This window comes from Homarus americanus, unplaced genomic scaffold (assembly GCF_018991925.1).
Source record: "Homarus americanus isolate GMGI-L3 unplaced genomic scaffold, GMGI_Hamer_2.0 scaffold30535, whole genome shotgun sequence".
Classification (NCBI taxonomy): domain Eukaryota; kingdom Metazoa; phylum Arthropoda; class Malacostraca; order Decapoda; family Nephropidae; genus Homarus; species Homarus americanus.
The window spans coordinates 4,666-26,952 of record NW_024732440.1 but is presented as its reverse complement, the minus strand read 5'-3'; the positions used below and the strand labels follow the sequence as shown (position 1 = coordinate 26,952).

At 39.2% G+C, this 22,287-nt stretch overlaps 2 protein-coding genes across 4 annotated transcripts; both read left to right on the top strand.

The window, feature by feature from the left end:
- Positions 1 to 1,381: 1,381 nt before the first annotated feature.
- Positions 1,382 to 15,147, top strand: LOC121868704 (furin-like protease kpc-1). 3 transcript variants are annotated; one of them, XR_006089439.1, is made up of 15 exons: positions 1,382 to 1,446; positions 5,034 to 5,182; positions 6,250 to 6,363; positions 6,636 to 6,743; positions 7,304 to 7,963; positions 8,494 to 8,637; positions 9,996 to 10,170; positions 10,454 to 10,626; positions 11,265 to 11,516; positions 12,082 to 12,182; positions 12,323 to 12,446; positions 12,789 to 12,892; positions 13,449 to 13,609; positions 13,855 to 14,469; positions 14,518 to 15,147. XR_006089439.1 is itself a non-coding variant. In XM_042369541.1 (14 exons), exons 2-14 carry the CDS (start codon positions 5,054 to 5,056, stop codon positions 14,040 to 14,042), a joined length of 2,433 nt encoding a protein of 810 aa, XP_042225475.1. In that variant the 5' UTR covers positions 1,382 to 1,446; positions 5,034 to 5,053; the 3' UTR covers positions 14,043 to 15,147. The 3 variants fall into 3 exon arrangements, 1 of the variants encoding a protein (XP_042225475.1); XR_006089440.1 differs by having other exon boundaries at positions 13,855 to 14,517; positions 14,566 to 15,147; XM_042369541.1 differs by having other exon boundaries at positions 13,855 to 15,147.
- An 18-nt stretch (positions 15,148 to 15,165) lies between these two features.
- Positions 15,166 to 21,557, top strand: LOC121868705. The gene is made up of 9 exons (XM_042369543.1): positions 15,166 to 17,148; positions 17,344 to 17,526; positions 17,748 to 17,905; positions 18,472 to 18,510; positions 19,056 to 19,282; positions 19,541 to 19,700; positions 19,946 to 20,131; positions 20,712 to 20,870; positions 21,103 to 21,557. Exons 1-9 carry the CDS (start codon positions 17,085 to 17,087, stop codon positions 21,298 to 21,300), a joined length of 1,374 nt encoding a protein of 457 aa, XP_042225477.1. The 5' UTR covers positions 15,166 to 17,084; the 3' UTR covers positions 21,301 to 21,557.
- The last annotated feature ends 730 nt before the right edge of the window (positions 21,558 to 22,287 follow it).

Below are 22,287 nucleotides of genomic sequence, written 5' to 3'. Positions count from 1 at the left end.
AAGTAGTGTGGGGAGATTAAGGAGTGAAGGTTTTTGCCTGTATAATGAAAAGCGCTGCAGGTGTGTGTGTGTGTGTGATCCTTCCACAACCACCGCTGATGAAAGTTATCTACAATGCTTGAGTTCATTGTACTTTACTCTTAGCGATTCACATGTTGTTACACCCCCCCCCCCCCCAAGTAATTGAGAATGAGAGAACGTATCTATCTAGTTCTGTCAGTCTGATTGAGATGATATTTTGACCGCTATTTTTAGGTCTTTGCTTGAATGAATCGGCAAAGGTTCTCTCGTGTTGAAAGATCACCGTACACAGTTCTGAAATCGGATTCAAGTCATGATTTTACACAAAGACGCAGAAAATGTTTGTTCTTCACGGATAATTATTCTTTCCTTTAGCCAGTCTGTAAAGCTTAAAGAATCGGGGTTAATGCCAGACGATTTTATTCGGCAGAGAGGGGACCCCTTACATAAGGGGTTAATAAACTATCTCTACTAACGGTGAAATCAACACGAGGGAACAAACAGAAAATTATAAAAAGTTTATGAATTATCTAAAACAATCCACGATGACGATTTTTTCACTTCCATAATAATCGACATTTATGAACGCGTCAGATTAATATCTCTTTGGGAGAAGTCAATGTGGCAAGGTTGTTTTAATTCCATAAGATCTTTGATTGTAGATTACTAGTGTTTGTACAGCAGACTCGGATAAGGAAAATGGTTATAGTCATCTGTTTAACTTTCGGCTGCTGTTGCTCCCTATACTGTGTTTGCTCTTATCATGAATATAGGATTTAATTCGTTAACTTTCATATAGGATTTAAGCCCCGTTACCCTGAAACTCGCAACTTCCTTCAGATAAAAAATAAAACATCAAAATTAAAACACCGATGTACTGCATTTCTTGGACATGATAAGTTGTACCCGGGTTTGTGATTTACTCCTATTTTAGAATTACATGGCGCGTGACGTCTCTAGTGAATCTAATGTTAAGGATTCTAAGTTTAGACAATTCAATTTTTAAATTCATTTATATTATTTATCTATCATAATAAATATGGTGTTATTGTTAATATATAAAACACGTCATAGTTTGAGGGTAGTATTGGTGGTTTATCTTATCATACACGCTCGTCCGGTCTGTCGCCGTCACTAAACTGCCAGAAAGTAAAATTCATCTATTTCATTAATTTTCATCTTAAGAATAAATTCCCATTAACCCAAATATTCTAAGACATTAAATATTTATGTCATATTGAAATAAAATCACTTGGGGAAATGAGAGGCGTAATATGAAGGAATAAGAAAATAAAGTTATTACTCTCAGTACCGCAACACGTGCTAACCTCTGTACACGAGGCGAGGATGTCAGCAGCACTCATTCTGTTTACGACAAAACTGGTGGGTGTACGTCACTGCCAGCCTCACCTTCAGGATATAAAGGTAATTTGCCTGGTGTAGCTAAGGGAGGGTAATAGTATGGGAGTGTTATAGTAAGGGACAGTAATACAGGGAGTGTTTCTTAAGCCATTTGTCTCTTGTCTACCCAGCAATAATTTGAGAACCTGGAAGTTAATCAATTTGCTGATTGTGTTCCTGGGTAATGGTAAGCCAGTGTAGTTGGCGAATTGTCCGGTCTTCTCGAATTATTCCTTAACACTGGGTCATACAGCTCAATAATATAGGGTGTGGTTGTATTGGTGACAGCTTCTACACCTTACAAATTCACGCCTACTGTAGTTGACCCTCCAGTCGGCCATTCTCGGACACGAGGGGCAATCATTATTATTTTGTAGCACTAAAACAGTGTTATATTAAGACTGTGTTATATTAAGAGTGTTGTGTTAAGATAGTGTTATATTAAGACTGTGTTATATTAAGACAGTGTTGTGTTAAGATAGTGTTATATTAAGGCAATGCTATATTAACAACTTCTAACAAATCGCTAATATATTATCTTCATTAACCAGAGTTGTACAGCGTATTCAATGTAATTTTTCCCCTAACAGGACTTTATGGACACACTTTATTTCTCCATAAAGACGATATTTACTGTATGACCTAACCTAACATTTTCCTATATTTAATCAAACCTAATCTCCAGGTAAAACTATAACTACTTCTATTACCACATATTATACCAATCATTTATCAGCCATTTGGTCCGTATTGTACATGTAAAAAAAAATATATCCTTTCAGATGTACCGTAGGCTTATTAACTGTTTTGATACCACAGTGATAACTATTAACAACATATCACAACTTGTATCAACACGTATCACAACATAGCACATATCACAGCATATCAAATCATATCACAACATACAATACATCAAAGCACATCACAAAACACATCACAACATACAATACATCAAAGCACATCACAAAACACATCACAACACATCACAACATACAATACATCAAAGCACATCACAAAACACATCATAACACATCACAACATACAATACATCAAAACACATCACAACACATCACAACACATCAAAGCACATCACAAAACACATCATAACACATCACAACATACAACACATCAAAGCACATCACAAAACACATCACAACACATACAATACATCAAAGCACATCACAAAACACATCATAACACATCACAACATACAATACATCACAACACACATCACAACACACATCACAAAACACATCACAACACATCACAACATACAATACATCACAACACACATCACAACACACATCACAAAACACATCACAACACATCACAACACACAATACATCAAAACACATCACAACACACATCATAACACATCATAGCACATCACAACATGTCGCAACACACATCACAACACCTAAACACACATCCGTTCTGTTGACTTTCACTGCCTATCCGGTCAGTTTTAAATTTCCTGTAAGTCTTGAGGATAAAATGATATTCAGTTTGTTTTCCTGTTCTTGTTTTTATTTATCGTTGAAGCTAAAAACAACTGCGTGTCGTCTGTACTCCCACGTCAACACTTTTTTTTATATAATTTATATACCATGATGCTTCAATAAAGTAAGGTTAGGTAAGTTTCTTTGGTTGGTTAGGTCAGGTTCTATTACGTTCACTATTATTCATTTGCGACAGAAATGTTTAGAATGAAAGGTACTCAAAATGATGAGGTGTGTCTAGAACTGGACCGAAAAATATTGTGGGTCATTATGGGCAACTTGTACGAATTTACCATCTCCACGATTCTTTTTGTTTTTGTTTCTACATTACTGAATGTTTACAAGTATTAAATTATGTGATGACTTGTAGCTAAATTTCTAACACCATGAAGAGAGAAAATGTTTTTAATGGGATATAAACAATGGTGTTAACTGTTATTATTATACCATTAGCTCCCAGGCTGGCGGTGTTATGCATCAGGTGTGGTGGATTAACTTATCTCCCAGAAGCTTGTTTATTTGTCTCTTATCTTGTGGAGTTAAGGTCACATCTAGTTCCCTTGTATTAAGATATCTTACATATCTTCTTAATATGAGGTTCGGTGGCTGAGTGGATACAGCCATTCCTCTCCTGTCCTAAAGGTCACCTGGTTAGCAACCAGTCGACCCAACTGTGAAATAGTGCCTCACCTTACAGTTTAGGAAATTAAGGCGGTCGAGTACATTGCCGGCCATATTGTGTACACTCGCTAGATATTAAAGAACAATTGGGGCGCCACACATGAGAGACTTTCAAGACATTAGAAAGCAAAAGGTTTTCTTACAAGTGATATATAAAACGAAACTCTCAGTTGTATATCATATGTTAGGAGAAACCTGCTTGTTGTGTATGTAGATTATATAATTGCTGACGACGTTTGAGTCAGTTTGTTCATTCCTATGATCACTTACGTCTTTAGAAAAGCCCCGATGATCACCACTGGCTTGAGGGCAGCTGGACTAACCTCGGTGTATCTGTAGACAACGAATATATTGTACAGTCCCATGCACTTATACCTGGTACAGTGGCTGGTGCATTTTGTAAGATGTGGCAACTCTGTGGAATGTTTATCTAGCATCCTTATATTAGCTATTATTGTGAGATTCCTCAGGGCCATTCCGAGAATTTTAATACTGTACAATCTAAACAAACACAGGGATGCCACATCTCACAAAACACGTCAGCCACTGTAACAGGTATAAGTGCAGGCAGCTGAACATTGGCTTTCTGAAGTGTTAGGACTTGATGACTCATATTTTGATAAATTTCCTTTAATATTTCGTAGTTCTCTTTGTCCTCTTGGTAAAATATAGGAAAAATCACTCATCTCATGGTTAACACAGTGTACAGTATGTATATTAATCAAGGAAGCAACAGTGATATGTATACCACTTAAAAGGCAACACTGACTGCTGATGTTTGAGTTAAAGAATGCGAAGGTTAAGGTCATGGGGTCATAAGGGTGTGGCAACAGTTTTTGGCTCATCACCACCATGTTGCATCAGTGTGAGGGAAGGTCTGTTTTTCTTTTTAATAATCTTATCCGTCGTTCCCCTCTCTGTGTGAATGTTTGTCACTGTATCATGAAAGTCACGGTTAAAATAGACTTGTATAATTCTTCTTGATGTATTTGAGTTAATATATTTTTAAGGGGAATTAGAATGTGTGGGATAAATGTTTTTAGTCAAGAATGTGAGTTGAGTTTTGTGAAGGTTATATTTGCAACAAAGTGTATGATATAAGAAATGTTCTTAATGTTAAATGTGCTGTTAAGAATGTTCTGTATATTTTTTTTTAAACCATGTGTATTGATAATGTATAGTGAAGATTGAGTTGTGAAGAATGTATGCTGTGAATAACATACATGCCACAAAGAATATATTTTTAAAACTGTATGTTGATGAAGAATAAATCTATCGAGAATAATGTATAAGTGTTGTGTAGAATATTTTTGCCACTTTAATTAATTACCTTCCATATTTGACCTTATTAATCATCTCTTTAACCCACATCATCAACCTGAGGTCAAATTACAATACAATAATAATGACGTATAATGTAATCACCAGGTGGATGAGATGGCCAGGTGATGCTTGTGGACATGCGGGTGTTGGTGGGTGTGGTGTGGGTGGGCGTAGTGACTCTCACCCACGCCCACAACATCAGGCAGGACCCACACCTTGATCCAAACATGCAAGACACCTTATATCCTCAACAGGTGAGTTAGTATTACCTTAGCTTATATGTTTATCTGTGTAAATACTGGCACCAAAAAGTATTTTCACAGAGGGTGGTGATGAATTTCACAATGAACACTACGACTCCTGTTGTCTCGGTAGGGTTGTCAAAATCCTTCGTCCGTTGTGTCATATTGTCTCACACAGAATCGTAAAGATACTGTACTGTGCTTGTTGTAGCGAGCGTAACATACTTATTTAGGCAAATAACCAAGTATATTTATACATAAACGTACTCAGTCTACATACAGATATAAACCATTATGTATGAAAATACACTTTATACTTATATATGTATACATTAATGTATAAGAAATAATACTTACAGGTGTATATGATGTAGTACATGTAAATACAAATATAGTACCACTACGAGAACATAAACACATGATTACCACACACCTGTACCTCATGACAGGTGAAAACAGGTACCACTGGTGATCACTCTGTAACTTACAATATTCACATACACATGATAGTACGCTATAATACATAAATGAACTCACGAGTGTACACACAAGCACTCATAAGAACACGACCGTAGGAATATACTGTACTGTACACACATATGACAACTCTGGTGCAAACAGACAACTGGACAATCAGGTGTGTCACTCTTGCACTCACCTAACATAAGGTATAAATAAGGACAGATAAATATAGACACGAACACACACACACGCCTTTACTTACATGACATTCGGTAAAAGTATTCTCTAATTAGTGTCATAAAAAAGAAAGTTTCTAGAAAGTTTTGCCTCCAAAATATTAAGTATAAATAATTTCTGAAGGAATCACTAATTCTGTAATGTAATGATAGAGAGAGAATATATGATGACAATGACCGCGAAGCCTTTCTTTGAGACAGTGAATCATTTTGTGAGACAATGAATCACTTTGAGACAATGAATCACTTTATGAAACAATGAATCACTTTATGAAACAATGAATCACTTTATGAAACAAATAATGAATAACTCGTCTTGTTTGTTGAGCCCACGTAAGTACAGTTGTGAAGCAGAGAAAGTGAGTCCATTAAGTTCCACAGGATGAAGGTGACGGTCTCCCTGAATTGAGTGACCACCTGGCTCTTGAGTTGCAGGGGGAGGAACAGCAAGCCAGGCAATTAGCGGAGAAGTACAACCTCCACTATATACGCCAGGTGAGCAACTTAGCTGGTCACTTGTCATGGGATTTAAGAGGTTTTAGATGGTAGCTACAGTTTGTGTAACCTTGATTTAGATGATTGATATTTTTTGTGTAACCTTGGTCTAAAGTATAACTATGAATTATGACATAGATAAAATTAATGAGTATTTAATAAATAACTATCGTTTCCCTTCCAATGATGTATTTAAACAACAGATTGATCCATATTGACTCATTCATAATAATTTCTGATTTAAGGTTTTTGATTCTTGTTCTGTCATGCAGGTGTTCATGAACCCGTCAGTCTACCACCTGCACAGACCAGTGAGCACCAACAGGCGGCTACGGACACCAGACCTTGACCTCCTCCAGCTGATCTCAGAAGAACCCGGGGTCAGTAAGGCTCCATAACACATGTCAGGTTTCTCATCCCTGTCAGAATCTCATTAACTATCCCTGCTCTGAGAAAGGAATTTGTGTTTCTGTGTCTCATTGTCTTTGTTACAGGTATTTGCTTACACTGTCTTAAGACATTCGAGGCAATGGGAAAAATTTACAAAACTTGATTTTTGTTTTACCTGTACAGTATTGTCTATATACATTATTGTATACCTGTACTGTTTATGTGGTTTGTTTACATTCACTCTGTCTATATGCTAAATTATTGTGAACTTTTAAGATGATTTTGCAGAATATTTATCTATTAACCACCTGCCTGTCGATTTATCTATCTGCCTAAGTCTGTATATATATATATATATATATATATATATATATATATATATATATATATATATATATATATATATATATATATATATATATATATATATATATATATATATATATGTGTGTGTGTGTGTGGTATAGTAGTATGTGTATGTTGACAGTAACCTATGCCACTAATTATCTATCTAATCCACACCATTATAACACTGCACTGTATCCTGTAGGTGAGGTGGGTTGACCAGCAAGCATCACTCATCAGAGATAAGAGAAGATTAGTACTAAAGAGAACATTCGAGGACCCACCTGATGACGATGTGAGACTCCTCAAAACACGAAGGAGACCCACTTACCACAGCATCCCGGCAGATGTCCGCAACTCAAGATCCGCCTTAGATGAAATGCTGAAAAGAAGTGTAGAAGAGACGAACAGAAGAGAATTACATTGGAATGGAAGAAAATATATTGATGAGTGGGAACAGGAGGAAGAGGAGATAGAGGTAAATGGATACCCAACTGCAGGAAGACAAGATAGTGGAGGTGGTCTACACGAGAGGAACCTCCAGAGAGACTTGATAAGAGTTCCACTCAGTCTCAACATTGGGAGTTCTGTTGACTTGGCCAGATCTAGGCTCGGAGTGTCTCAAGCAGCTCACGAACACAGTCTACGATCATATGTGAGTGATGAAACAGTTTATCCACGCGAGAACAATATTCCCTCCGCCATGAACGCTGACGTGACCAGGAGAATCGGAGACCGTGGAGGTAAACAAAATGAAAGTAGATTGAGGTTAAAATTACAAAACAGAGGAGGAGGTGGAAAATGGGAAAGCAATCTGGCAACAACAACATTTAATGATCCGTACTTCAAGGATCAATGGTATTTGGTATGTATGATGTAGATGATGATATTCTAAATATATATCACTTTATTATGACATTTTCAAATAAAACTTGGTAATGGTCTCATAGACAGGAAATGTAATCCTTTTTTGAGAAAATTTTATATTGAAGAACATTTGAGTTGCTTAGTACCATCAGACTTAGTGAGACTCTATATATAACTGAACTAAATACAGTATAGTAAAACATTTAATCTTTTTCTAAGTCACATTTAAAGAAATTCTCAAATGGCTAGTTTTATTAAAGGTTGCTCTATAGTGTGTATAATAAATTAAAATTTAACAATAGCAAAATTAAAATAAAGTACTTTATAGTATGGTTATGTAATCTATGCATAAAGAAACTATTTTTTATTCACAATACTCATATAGAATATATAATTCCATAAATATTAGTAATTCATGATGAGGTTGTAGTTTTCACCTCATCAAACAGCTCACATGGTGGTCTCTGTACAGCCTCATGTTACCACAAACTTCATTAACACAATAAAACATTCTTCTTCCTTCTCCAGCACAACACAGGTCAATTGGGCCATAAAGGACCGGATTTGAATGTGACCTGGGCTTGGCTTCGAGGCTTCACTGGCCGTGGTATCCATATTTCAATCTTGGACGATGGAATCCAAACCACGAATGCGGATATTGCAGCCAACTATGTACGTACACAACAGAGCTAAGATTATTGTAAGCTTATGTGACTGGAAGATGTGGCTGTACGGAGATTTAAGCTTCTGTTCAGCACTAATGTTGAAGTGATGTCTGCTAATAGAATTGTTAAAGTGGTTAGTTAGTGAGCGAGTGAGTTTAATTAGTTATTCAGTCAGTTAGTTAGTTAGTTGATCAGTTACCTAGTGAGTGAGTGAGTTTACTCGGTCATCAACATGAAGTTGGTTCGTGTACTGTACAACAGCTCCTGACGTAATACCTTGCGTGTTAGCACTTGGAGTCATATCATGGATTTTGTGCACATTTTATACAAAGGTGCTACTTTACATGCTGATTAAGGATCTGGGTTCACATTACTGTACTGTATAAAAATTCGAGTATTTAGTGTTAGTTAATGACCTTTGAAATAATTTAGAATACAGTGGTCCCTCGGTTAACAAGCACAATCCGTTCTAGAAGGTTGCTCGTTAACCGAAACCATTGTTCCAATGGGTTTTTGGGTAATTGGTTCCAGCTCACCGAAAATTGCCTAAATTCAACAAAAAAGGTAGAAAAGTACACTTACTTTGAGGTGTGTATGTAGAAGGCTCCTGGATGATGATGATGATGGGAATTAGAATGGGGGTGGAGGAGAAGGGAGAAGAGAAGGCATTGGGGTGGAAGGGAAGTCACCCCATGGCGCCATTTCACCCATAAAATTTTAGTTCTCTTGGTGTAATTCAAGATTATTTTAAATCCACCCTGCACTGCATTATATATTGTCAATATGTAAAATAAATTTCAAAATGACTAATAATTTGCTTGAAAACACAGAAAAAAAAGCGTTTAGTTGAAGAGAGTCTCAAGCAAGATGTTACCTCCACTGAAAAGACACAAAGACTGACGCCTGTATGGTGTGTTGAGAGGCTGGATGGCACGCATAAAACTAGTTTCATTACCTTCAATTATGTTCAATAATTGTTAAAATGACTAAAAAATTTAATATTAAACTTTTAAAATTATTGAATAGTACAGTATAAACTTCTTGATATTTGCTAAAATGGTAAGGAATTTTAGCCCTAGAACCGATTACTGTATTGGCGGATTAATACTACAGCTGGTGGACCGCCAAATGCAAGCGAAAACATGTGGAGGTCGGCTCGTAAGAAACTCGTAAATCGAGGGATTGCTCGTTAACCGAAGTTAAGAATCTTATGGAAGGTAACTCGTTAACCAAAATCTCGTTAACCGAGGTGCTCGTTAACCGAGGGACCACTGTATTTAAAAAGTTAATTACACTGTGGTCATAAATTTTAAGCTACCTTCACGTAGACTTTCTTAAAAATATAGTCTACCTTTATTATATAAGGACCCTGACGTGAGCTACTCGGTGGTACATGATGGTCAGCCGCTGGACGACCCATCCCCGAGGATAGATCCCAGCTACTCCAACTCTCACGGTACTTATTGTGCTGCTATAGTGGCCGCCGTCCCTAACAACTCCGTGTGTGGTGTTGGAGTCGCTTTTGAGGCGAGGATTGGAGGTAATTATGTTAGTCCTATTCCTGTTGTCTCAGTTCATTGGTAAACACATTATCTGATTTCTGTTATGGTAGGTAATAAGGTTTGTCCTGATGCTAGATTGAGACATCTTTGTAGGTGTGTATGAGTTGAGACATCTTCATAGGTGTGTATAAATTAAGACATCTTTGTAGGTGTGTATAAGTTAAGACATCTTCATAGGTGTGTATAAATTAAGACATTTTCATTGGTGTGTGTAAGTTAAGACATCTTCACAGGTGTGTATAAATTAAGACATCTTTGTAGGCGTGCGTATCGTGGATGGGACAGTGACGGACATACAAGAAGCAACAGCTATTTCCCGCCACATCGATAAACTTGACGTGCTCAGCGCTTCTTGGGGACCGACAGACAACGGTGCCAAGGTAGAGGGTCCTGGCAAGCTAACTAAACAAGCATTCCTTAAGGGCATCGAAGAGGTAAGGAAAATCTCATAAAATAACGTGTTTATTCTAGTATTACAGTAAGCATCTACTAAATTACGACAAGGGGCACAGGAGATGAAAAGAGCTGATTGGTTGTTGACGATGGAGGGCGATTCATGTGTAGTGATTCTCTTGATAATTATTATACACACGAAATAGTTAACTGAATCAACCCGACGATGTATTTGACCAGTTCTTCATTTACTTACTAGTGTGAAAAATCAAACATAATGATATGGAAGTAGTGAAAGTCTTTGTCCCGATGGCAATAAGGTATAGAAGAGGTGTGGCTTCATGAGTTGGGCGGAGGAACGTAACCTTGAAGTGTGCAGGAATAAGATTACCCAGAGGAAGCGGTTGTCAGGTGAGAAGATAATGTTTTGGCTAGATGTTACGTTGGCAAGTGTTGTTTAATATAAGACACCAAGTATACAGAGATGGTGATGGATGATGCAATGGTGTGTTTGTTGATGTTATGATGTATGCAAACAACTAGAAATTATATTAAGCCTTCCTCTGGTTGCCTGGTGGTCACTGAAGTCTGGTGTGTGACTCGGAGAAACCAACGAGACACTAGCTTTTCACTGCTGTCATCTCGTCAATAGTGTAAAAATTTTACGTTTCCTCCATAGGGTCGAAGAGGGAGAGGCGTGGTGTATGTGTGGGCGTCTGGAAATGGCGGGTTGATGGGCGACAACTGTAACTTGGATGGCTACACGTCCTCCATATACACTCTGTCAGTGTCAGCTCTCACGGAAAAGGGCATCTCCCCATTCTATGGAGAGCCTTGTTCGTCAACCCTGGCATCTGTTTTTGTAGGTGGTGACCAGTTCCTTGAAGTTGCCAAGGAACGAAAACGACATAATGGCAAGCAACTGAGGGTGGTAAGCTATTCCAGTGCTTACGAGAAAAAGTGCTGTGGGATATTCAAGTTATCTAGTAGTTTGATTTAGTATCTCTTGTTAAATAACACACATACTCACTCACACACATGCTCACACACACACTCACTCACACACACACACACACACACACACACACACACACACACACACACACTCACTCACACACACACACACACACACACACACACACACACACACTCACACACACACACACACACTCACACACACACACACACACACACACACACACACACACACACACACACACACACACACCAATGTATGTAATAAGTCATTTATGTCCAATGTATATTTTTAGCCTTCGGGCTGCAGAATTTTTTCAATAAACCGTTAATTATTATTTTTTACACACACATGACTTAACTGTGCAAAGAATCTCTCACTTATTTTCCTAAAATGCTCTCCTCTCTGTTGTTTATTCAAGATTTGTCCTTTTCTCTATAAACCTCTCACTATAACAGTATTTTCTCTATATTAATCCAAGTTCTGTGAGCGTTACGACGGTGTTTCCTCGTCCTGACAGGTGGTGCCAGAGCTGGATGGACACTGTAGTGAATCATTCCAGGGGACGTCAGCTGCCGCTCCTCTTATGGCAGGGATCGTGGCACTTGTCCTTCAGGCTAAGTTAGTACCATACCCAGTCTCATGAACAGTTATCGTTGAAATGATGATATAGGCCGGGAAATGATATAGATAAGGGGTATTCACGTAAAAACAGAGCAATTTATTTCACTTCATATATTTTCATTATTTTATCTCGCCAGCCCGAACCTTACCTGGCGTGATGTACAACACCTGGTAGTAGCGACAACGACCCCTAGCGACGAAGCCCTGAAGGAGGAAGGATGGCAAACCAACGCTCGGGGCAAGAAGTTCAATCTGAGGCAGGTGAGTTGGACAGGTTAATTAAGCACCTGAGGATAGAACAAGAATGACAGGTATTATTAGTGTTCTGTTTCTTGATTCAGAGTTGATGATATTAATATGAAGGTCATTTTTTATATCAGTTGTGTTGTGCTTGTGGTGGTGTAGTTGTAGTGGTTGTAGTAAGAATAATGGAGAGTTGGTGAATGTGTGGCTGACTTCCTCCTCCTCCTGATGCTGTAGTGTGAATGTTATGAGACAAAGATGTTCACTGTGAGAGAGAACGTTCACCTCATCATTCTTACAGCTCCAGTAGACAACAGTGGAAACGTTTTCTTTAATAAATATTCTCTCTTTTTTTTTTAGGGTTTTGGAGCCGTAGATGCTGGCAAGATGGTTGAGGCTGCCACCAAATGGAGGAATGTTGGACCTCAGCAAACAGCTATACTTTTTATGCTTCATGGTTTTAGGTCTGTAGACTGTGTGGTGTATGATGTTACATAATATTAGAAGTTAACATCTATAGTCATATGATAAATAATGCCTTATAATTATTCTACACATTACAAAAATATTTAGTTGTGTTAAAGAATTTATTTCATGTTTTTGTTGACTAATTTTTTTTAGTATGAACTGAGTTAGATCATACCATGAATGTGTTTACTTCTTGTTACAGCAAGATATAAATTGAATAATTCTGTAGATCAGTGAATATATAAATAGACGTGTGTAAAGCAATGAACAGAAATTAGTATGGGGGTATGTGTGAGTGAGTTTACACACCTGCACACTCATGTCTCTCTGCAGGTGTAGAGGGAGAGTTGGGAGCATATATGGAGTACTGTAGGTGTGTGTTGTGGATACAGTTGGATATATGTATAGAAGGATAGAAAAATAAAGAGGATAGAGTAACACGAGGATAAGAATTAACATACCTGCAGTGTTAGAGGAGATATTGATGAATCTGTACCAGGTAAGAGTAATTAGGATTCATGACTTGTTTTGATGTTGAATGTTTACTTCCAGGAACATGCAACCTAACACTTGGCTTAACATCACAGAGAAATTGGATCTCTCTCGCGTTCCATCAGAAGTAAGAATGACTGGGGTAGAACACGTGGTCGCTAATGTCACTATCATTCACCCTCAGAGAAGCGGACTGGTGATCTTCATAGTGTCACCATCAGGTAAAATAGTAAATAGAATATAATCTATTGGTTCTTGCGTTTAGTCTTGTATAATTTGTTTCCGTAGTATGATAATTTTTAACTCGTAGGATGTTTGATGTAGGTTGGTAATGAAATGCTGTCATATCTCTCGTGGTAATAGATCTGGTCCTCTTGTTAGGGTCGAGTACTTAGAGCGTAAAGCACCAGAACCAACAGTAACACAACTTCCACAGACATGAGTTGATTTGTCTCTTCCTCCGCAGGTACTACATCGCAGTTGCTGACTCACCGTAGCAGCGACAAGAGCACTTTAGGCTTCACGTCCTGGGGTTTCATGTCTGTACACTTGTGGGGGGAAGAACCGGCAGGCACCTGGACTGTGGCCATCAAGGACAGCTCCGGAAAACCAGGCTACCTGAAGAAGGTCGAACTCACAGTTTATGGCTCTTGAGATATGTTAATCTGGTATTGTTAATTGTTGATAATTTTAATATAGTTTCATTTTTCTTGTGTGATTCATTGAAGGAAATACTCAGTTTTTCTGTTGTTCCTGATACCTGTGTGATAAGAGAAGTTTAAGATGTTTTGTGGTCACTGGTCTTCATAGCTAGACCTCCGACAGGCCTTGTTAAAAAGACCAGAAAGGGCATAGGTACAGTAACATCAAAAGCTAGCAACTGCCAAACTAAAATCTAATTATGACACATCATGACTAGTGCTTGAGGGGAGGGAAAACTTTGTCATTATTGTGATGTTTGTGGCAGTAGTTGTAGGAGGAACACCTCTACCGGGCCTCCCTGTGTCAAGGGCCTAATGCCTGTCAGTGAGGACTTCTGGGATGATGTAAGCGAATGTTTACAAACTGGTGTGGTGAACAGGTTCTCCCACAGTGTGGTGAACAGGTTCTCCCACAGTGTGGTGAACAGGTTCTCCCACAGTGTGGTGAACAGGTTCTCCCACAGTGTGGTGAACAGGTTCTCTCATAGTGTGGCAACTTGAGAAGTTTGTGAAAATGGATTCCGTAAACCTGACAGTCTGTTAGGGGAGGATACAACACACTGAATAATAAATCTACAGTAAGAGTTACCAATATCACTGTACCTGATGTTTTCACTTATCCAACTGCAAAATTAGGTACCAACTCACAGGAAGGTCATTTGAGGATACCCTGGGTGAGGTGACCTTTAGGACAAAGTGTGTGTTGTATCCACTAAACTATCATGCTACTAACAACTTTACTAACTATATTTGGTCCTCACTATTTGGTTGTTTTGATCTTGTATATCTTGCCTAACTTATATCTACTCATGATTGTTTCAATATCTTGCTATACTTTACCTAACTAACTTTATCTTGATTGAATAATAATTAATTCGATTTTCACCTCTTTTAAAAGTGACCTAACCTAAACTAACCTCTTTTAGAAATCATTATATTCTTCCTTAGTATCATAATACAGTATATAACAATTCAATCTCAAGACAATCTCTCTCTGATCTTTGTTATTTTTAAATTAATGTTATCTCTAAGAAATTTTATTATATTTATAATATTTATTGTCATTGTATTATTATTCCTTTCTTTTACTTGTTTTTTGCTTTTATTTTAGTATTAACCAACTAAACCTCTGTAGTGTACTTATAAGTAGTGAAGGAAGGGTAATGACTCGCAAACCTGTCAGGCGGTCTGTCAATTTACTATTACACACTGATAGTAAGTACTGTGTACAGGCACTAGTCACCTTACTAAGCATTTGGGAAGTCTGTTTGCTGTTACTTTATTTAGAGCTTTATTGTCCAGTGTTAGTACAGGATGAAACCGGAGTACCTGGAGAAGACCTACAGTGTTAGGTAAGGCTACACTCGCACCTTATATTAATGCATCCACAATAATACAAACATACCAAAAATCACCATTAAAAGTCACAAGTGCCAAGAATTTTTTTTATTCAAGTCATTCGGACAAATATTACACGAATAAATATCTGTCAGCCACGATAACTCAACAACTGAGAAATATACAGATTATTAATTTTTATCATGAACTAAAGAAGGCAACTGTGTGCTGAAAATCAATACGGTTTAATAATTTATTACACACGAAAAATTATGATGTTGTTTAGTTCATTTTGTCTTATAGTTTATATTTTTCTAAATTTTCCATAAAAGCGTCGTATAAAACTTTTAAATGTAAAATTGTACTTTTATGTTATATGTAAAGGTCAAACTTAATTTCCTTATAACTTTACACTTATTTATACTCACACAAATACAGCCACAGAAACACACACACACATGAAATTGGTTTAATATTCACCACAACATTAATTATCCACTAATCAAACGTCACTTCAGTATTCACAAAGTATCCACGACCTCACACACATCAAATATTATCTTTCATATGTCAAGTGACATTCAAGGTGTCAAGGGTCCTCTCTCACGCTCATAACACATGACTACCTCTCGGGAGATAAGAGACGGCGATCACCGGCCCTGAAAAATGTCAAATAAGATGTAAAAAGAACGAGGGATCATCTGAAGAACATCCACCACAGCTTATTTCACCTAAAGATTAACCACACTAACACTGTGCATGTACAGCCACAAACAGAGGTCCATTTAAATTCTTTTCCTTAACTACAGCACTGTTTATAGGTAGACAAACAATTAGGATACTTGTTCCAACAGTCCAGAGTCACAGGAGAGTAAACAAAGTACAGTACTGTACCTGTATTGTTGCCGGGCTGTCCCCAAGAGGGTATATAAGGAGTGAGACGACCAGTACCTCGTCAGTCTCCTCCAGTCTCACTCTGTGTAAGGTAGGTGGAACCTCATATCCTCCATACACACACACACACAAAACCTAACACACACACACACACACGGCTAAATAATTTAGAAGTTATTGGAGAATATGAATTATTTTGTTTATATTTTTTAGAATATATTAGCCAAGTTGTCAGTTGAGGTGTTGGTAGCAGCCTTGTTATGTTACCTGGCTGGTGTAGAGGTAAGTCACCTGACCACCAATAACTAGCTAGATGGTTCCTTCATTAATAAGTCCTTGACATATTTATATTAGAAGATATTCATTTAATATACGTAAGTCAATCATTCATTCACTTTATTAATTTGTCCCACAAGTGAATTTCTGTCCTTGTCCGTCTGTTTGTTTACCCTCGCCAATAATGAGTTGAATCATATCTTAGACAAATCAGCTTCAACATTAACCAATTGTTATGGATGACCTATGTTTGGAGAGGTCAAGATCTAAGGTCACACCGTTTACTATAAGTGAAACAAAGATCATATAAGAATTGTATTTATTGCATTAGATTCCTTAACAACACCATGAGGGTGGTGGGGTATCCCAATCCATTGCCCATAACATGACTGGGGTGAGGTTGACCTTCTCAGATTGCCTTGTTCTTTTTTGTTTTCCACAGGACCACCTCTGAGAACACCAGCAGTCGTCTACGTCACAGAGGGAGATGATTGGTGGGGATGGGAGGAGTCTACAACCTTCCTCTGTGCTGTGTGTCTTACTGCTGGCTGGTGGGTGGAGTGTCTGTATGTGTGTTGGTAGTCTTATTGTTTTGCTGTACTTCATTGATCCTGTCTTTGGGAGGGGAGGGGTGGTGGGGGGGTTGAATCACACTAAAAGATCTCTTAACAGGATCATCAATATCTCATTCCAAGAATGACAATCATCTTCTTTTCTGATTCAGTTTATTGCATGGTTCTCTTCAGGTGTTGTGTGTACGGCTTCGGGCTCTCTCTACCAACACCTACACCAGCACAGTTACCAACAGAGACACCGGGGAGGCTCATCAGCAACTTGTACCTTAAACTCTCAACTGGTGGCAGCGACGATAGTAGTAGCAACCACGTCTCACCCCACACATCTCCACCTCGTCTTCCAGGACATGCCGGGTCAGAGTGAGGGTTTGGTGGAGGGAGGGTTGAGGAGGATGACATGAAGAGTGTGGGGGGGATTGATGGCCTGTGGGTAGAGGTGGGAGGACAGGGAAGAGTAGAGAAAGGATCCACTAATAGGGGAATGATTTAAGGTCTCGTAAGTACTACAGGTGTGTGTGTGTCTTTACCCATGTGTGTGTTACTACATTATCTCATCTTTGTGTGTTGTGCTGCAGATTCATGCCTGGTAGGGGCGCTGTGGGACGTTGGTGTGGGCGTAAAGCTGATGGAGATACGGGAGTGGAGGGAGAGCCTGTCTCAATTATCGTACTTGGCCTCCTCACAGCACCTCCTCGTGGGAAACTTGACCTGGCTCACCCACATCATGCGACAGGTAGGGAGAGAGAGAGAGTAAGTGAAGGACAGAGTGTGGTAAGAAAGGAAGAGCAAGAAAGAAAAAGAAAGTAAGAGATAAAGAAAACAAAAGAGAGAGATAGAGAAACAAAGAAAGGAGGAGAGAGAGAGAGAGAGGGGTCTTAGGTCCATAAATAATTCAGAGTTATCTACCGCGTCATTGAGCGGTACATACCATTATCATCAATAAAGTGGCACTCAGTTGCACAACACAGCCAATAAGTCATTCATAATCTCAAAAGGGAAAATAGATAAGTGAAAAATATCAACAACCCGATATTGTGTTGTGTGAAGTTATACCACAATACCCTCATGGCAATTTTCTTTAAGATTATAGAAAACGCTGAAATAAATTTGGTACGGAACTAAAATAATTATAGACTTGTGTTTATGATGTGAAACTTGTCATTGATATGTTTAATAATGGTTGATAAGACTTATTTATCATCACCACAATGTCCTCAATAACAGCTGTAGACTGCCAGACTTACTTCACATCTGTCAAGTGTGTCAGGTGTCATACTAATCCTCTTCTATATTCTTCAGGTACATCCACTGTATAGCTTTTCCAAGATCAATGCTCTGGTAAGTATTACAAATTTAAACTACCATAGGTCACAATATACACTACAGTACTACCATATACCACTACAGTACTATGAAACACTTCCATAGAACACTACTGTACCATATACCATTACCATAGATCACTACTGTACCATAGAACACTCCCATAAATCACTCCTGTACCATATACCACTACCATAGATCACTACTGTACCATATACCACTACCATAGATCACTACTGTACCATATACCACTACCATAGATCACTACTGTACCATATACCACTACCATAGATCACTACTGTACCATATAACAGTACCATAGATAACTAGCATTCACAACTCCAGTACCATGAAACACTATCATACATCACGACCATACGCCACTACTCTGAAACACCATACATCACTACACCATCATAGACTCCTACCATGAAATATTATACTTGCACGGTACCCTCCTAAAAAAAACTGGTTTGCAAGTGTGAATTATACTATAACTTATATAAACATTGTAAAATATAAATATAATAGATAAACCTAATTCTCAGTCTCTCCCAAAGAAAACGCATTGGCTCTGGGTGGCAACAGATGTAAAGGAAACTCTGGTATATCCTCCATCTTACACTTCTTCACCATCGTCTGTTTTCTCGGAGGCATTGCTGGATGTCTCTGATGCTCTTGTGGAGGGCGTGAGAGGCCTCCTGATAGCTACGTCCTCCAGGAACCGATTGAGTGGAGATCCTTCAGTCATTCTGCCGGAAGGTTTACAAACAGAATTCCTAGATACGTAAGTAAACGAAAGGTCGCCATCATCTATGTTTTCTTCAGTAGGTCACGAGTCCATGTAACCAGTGAGATAAATAGGAAACCTAACCTAACCCATACTCCAGCTTCAGGGTATGTAAGAATGTTACACAGGGTGGTAAAACATGTTCCTGGTGTCACTGAATTCATATATTAAGGTGACTGAGGTACAGGTGCTGGTGGAAGTCAGTGAGAGTGCAGATGTTCGTACAGGTGGGTGAGTTTACCTGTGTCATTGCAGGTGGGTGATGATTGGCGGCGTGGATGCTCCGGGTGACGGGTCATGGCGAATGAGGTTGACTGCCACCATGACCAGCAGTGGTCTGAAGGTCTTTTCACCACTCTGGCCAGACCCGCCCACCAACTTCCACTTACGACCCTTCAGGATTGCCTGCATCAAGGTGAGAACTAGACAAAGTTATAGTGTGTTTATTATTCTTCCAGTGTTGTTTGACGTGGTGATGATGACGCAGCTGCCTTCAGTGACTCCGACAGCCTTGGGATATACTCACATTGGTGGCTCTACATTTAAGTTTGTTTTTTATTTTGAATCCCAGATACCTTGTATGTTCCTAAATAAATGCTTACTTCACTACGTCATATATACATCTGCCATGCAGCTCCTCACCTCTTCTTCGCTCTCCAGAAACCTAAAGTGTTCGAGTTCGATGACGGGGATAGCCTGGAGGACGCTGGAGGATACATAGTGGAGATGATGCACGTCCTCCGCCAACACTTCAACTTCTCTGGCCTCCTCGTGCCCACAGAGGGTTTTGGCCTTCTCATGCCCAATGGCTCCTGGAACGGCATGGTCGGGGTGCTACAGCGTAGGGTGAGTACTGTATACACCCAACACTGTGTGAAGTATAAGAATTCCTCGTATTCTGATGTATCCTGAAAGAGCATGTGGTCGTGTAGTGTTGTAGAGTGTTCCAGACATTACCAGTGAATTTTGCAGTGTGGAGTGGGGTACACATCTGACAGTGAGACCTGGATTGATATAATTAAAGTGCTGCTAAAGTGATAAGTGTTCCAGTTCCCTTGACAGCATACACAGAAATTGGTTATGAATTATATGACTGGTAGATCCTGGTACTAAAAGGATACTGGAACTGCAAATAAGTGTAAATACTGTACATCCATTCTTTGGTGAGGACCATTAAAGGTGGGTGTGATGAATAGCTTACTGAGAACTAATATCTGTAACAACCTACAATGTTTTTAACCTTAAACTGCACCAGTACAAACACTCAACACCATTTGTCTATTTCATATTAACACACTTGTGAAGGTCATGGGCTCATGGCAAACGAATATTCCACTCATTTCCTGGTTATAAGGTGATCTATTTATGATAAGAACATTGTATATTATCAGAAAATCAGTTAATCTTGCTTTCATGACCTTGGTAGGAGGCAGACATGGCAGCCCTGGACTTCACACCGAGCTGGGCGAGGACGGCGGTGGTAGACTTCAGCCTTCCCATTGGTGAGGACATAGTCGTCATCATCTCCAGAGCTCCGTCAGTAATCATCAGGCCCTTCCTCCTCCTCCAGATCTTCTCTCCTTTTGTTAGTAGTAGTGTTGTTAGTTATTAGGGGTTGTGGGGAAGTCAGGGCAAAGGGTGAGGGCAGTATGGGTCAAGAGGTAATATTAGTTTAGGGGTAATCAGGACCTAGTAGTGGTCAGGTCTATGGGACATTAAGGGCTCGGGAAAAGGACAGTCTGGTTTATGTCTGACTTTATATACGTGATCACTTAAACGATCTCTGGATAGATTTCGTTGTTTATTTTACCTCTTAGGTGTGGGCGTGCATCATAGGCATGGCATTGATGGTGGGCGTGGTGCTGGGTGTGGTGACCTGGGCGGAGGGTGCTCTCTCCTCCTCGGCTGCTCACGCCCGCCTCCATGTTGGTATTATGGAACACACAACCAATGTTCTTAAGATACACATTGCTCAAGGTCATGTATCTGCCACACTTAATGTTTCTCAGTGTTGATTCTTGTTGTCTTATATGTTAAGGTAAATGTGTCAAGTGTTCATCATAATGTTGTATATTATGCTAGTGTAGACCATAACAGTGTCCACCTACTACATCATAAGAGAGTAATATCATGTGAAAAAAAACCAGACAATTATCACATGGAGCATTACATAAGTAGTACAGGATTGTCACACTTGTAAGAGGCTAACATGTAGTGGATGTTGGTATAACAGGCAGTAGGTGGTGGCCGCGGGGAACTGGCGGGCGTGTGGGGGCGGGGGTGGTCATCCTGGTGGCGCTGGTCATTGCCTCACTCTACAGCGGCTCCATCACCGCCTTCCTCGCTATACCCTTCAGGTATTCTCGCTGGGGCTGAGGGCCTCCTTGGTTGTCCTTTGTCACCTAAGTTTATACTCGGTCACGTAGGTCTCCCTAAGGTCATTTAGGTTCCTTTGGGTCACCTTTTCTCACAGTGGTTCACCTTGGTAACTCGGTGCTCACCTTGACTACTCTAGGCTTTAAGTGGCCCACCTACTCTGCTCTCATCTTTAGGATTTTGAAGATACTTTTGTTCTCCTGGGCTCATGTATGCTCCATGAACTTAATTATGTTCTTCATGGGTACAAGTGGGTTTCCCTGACCTCTAATGGGTTCTCTGGGGTTCAATTAGACCTTCCCTGACCCCAAATTGGTTCTCTGTGGTTCAATTAGAACTATTTAGGGTCAAATAGGCTCCCCTTGTGCTCAAATAGACTCCTTACTGCAGGTCGCCGCCGCTGGACTCGGTGGAGGACCTGGTGAGAAGTGAAGTACGGCCAGCCCTGAGGAGCCGCACCCTTGTGTACCAGACCTTAGTGTGTGCCATTATCTTTGTTCTGATACAATTACACCTACGATTTTGTGGTCTTAGTAACAATCACACACACATAACAAATGTCTTGATATTAACAAGCTTTTTCTTTTAAGAACTAATGTACAGTTTCAACCCTTGATGATTATTAA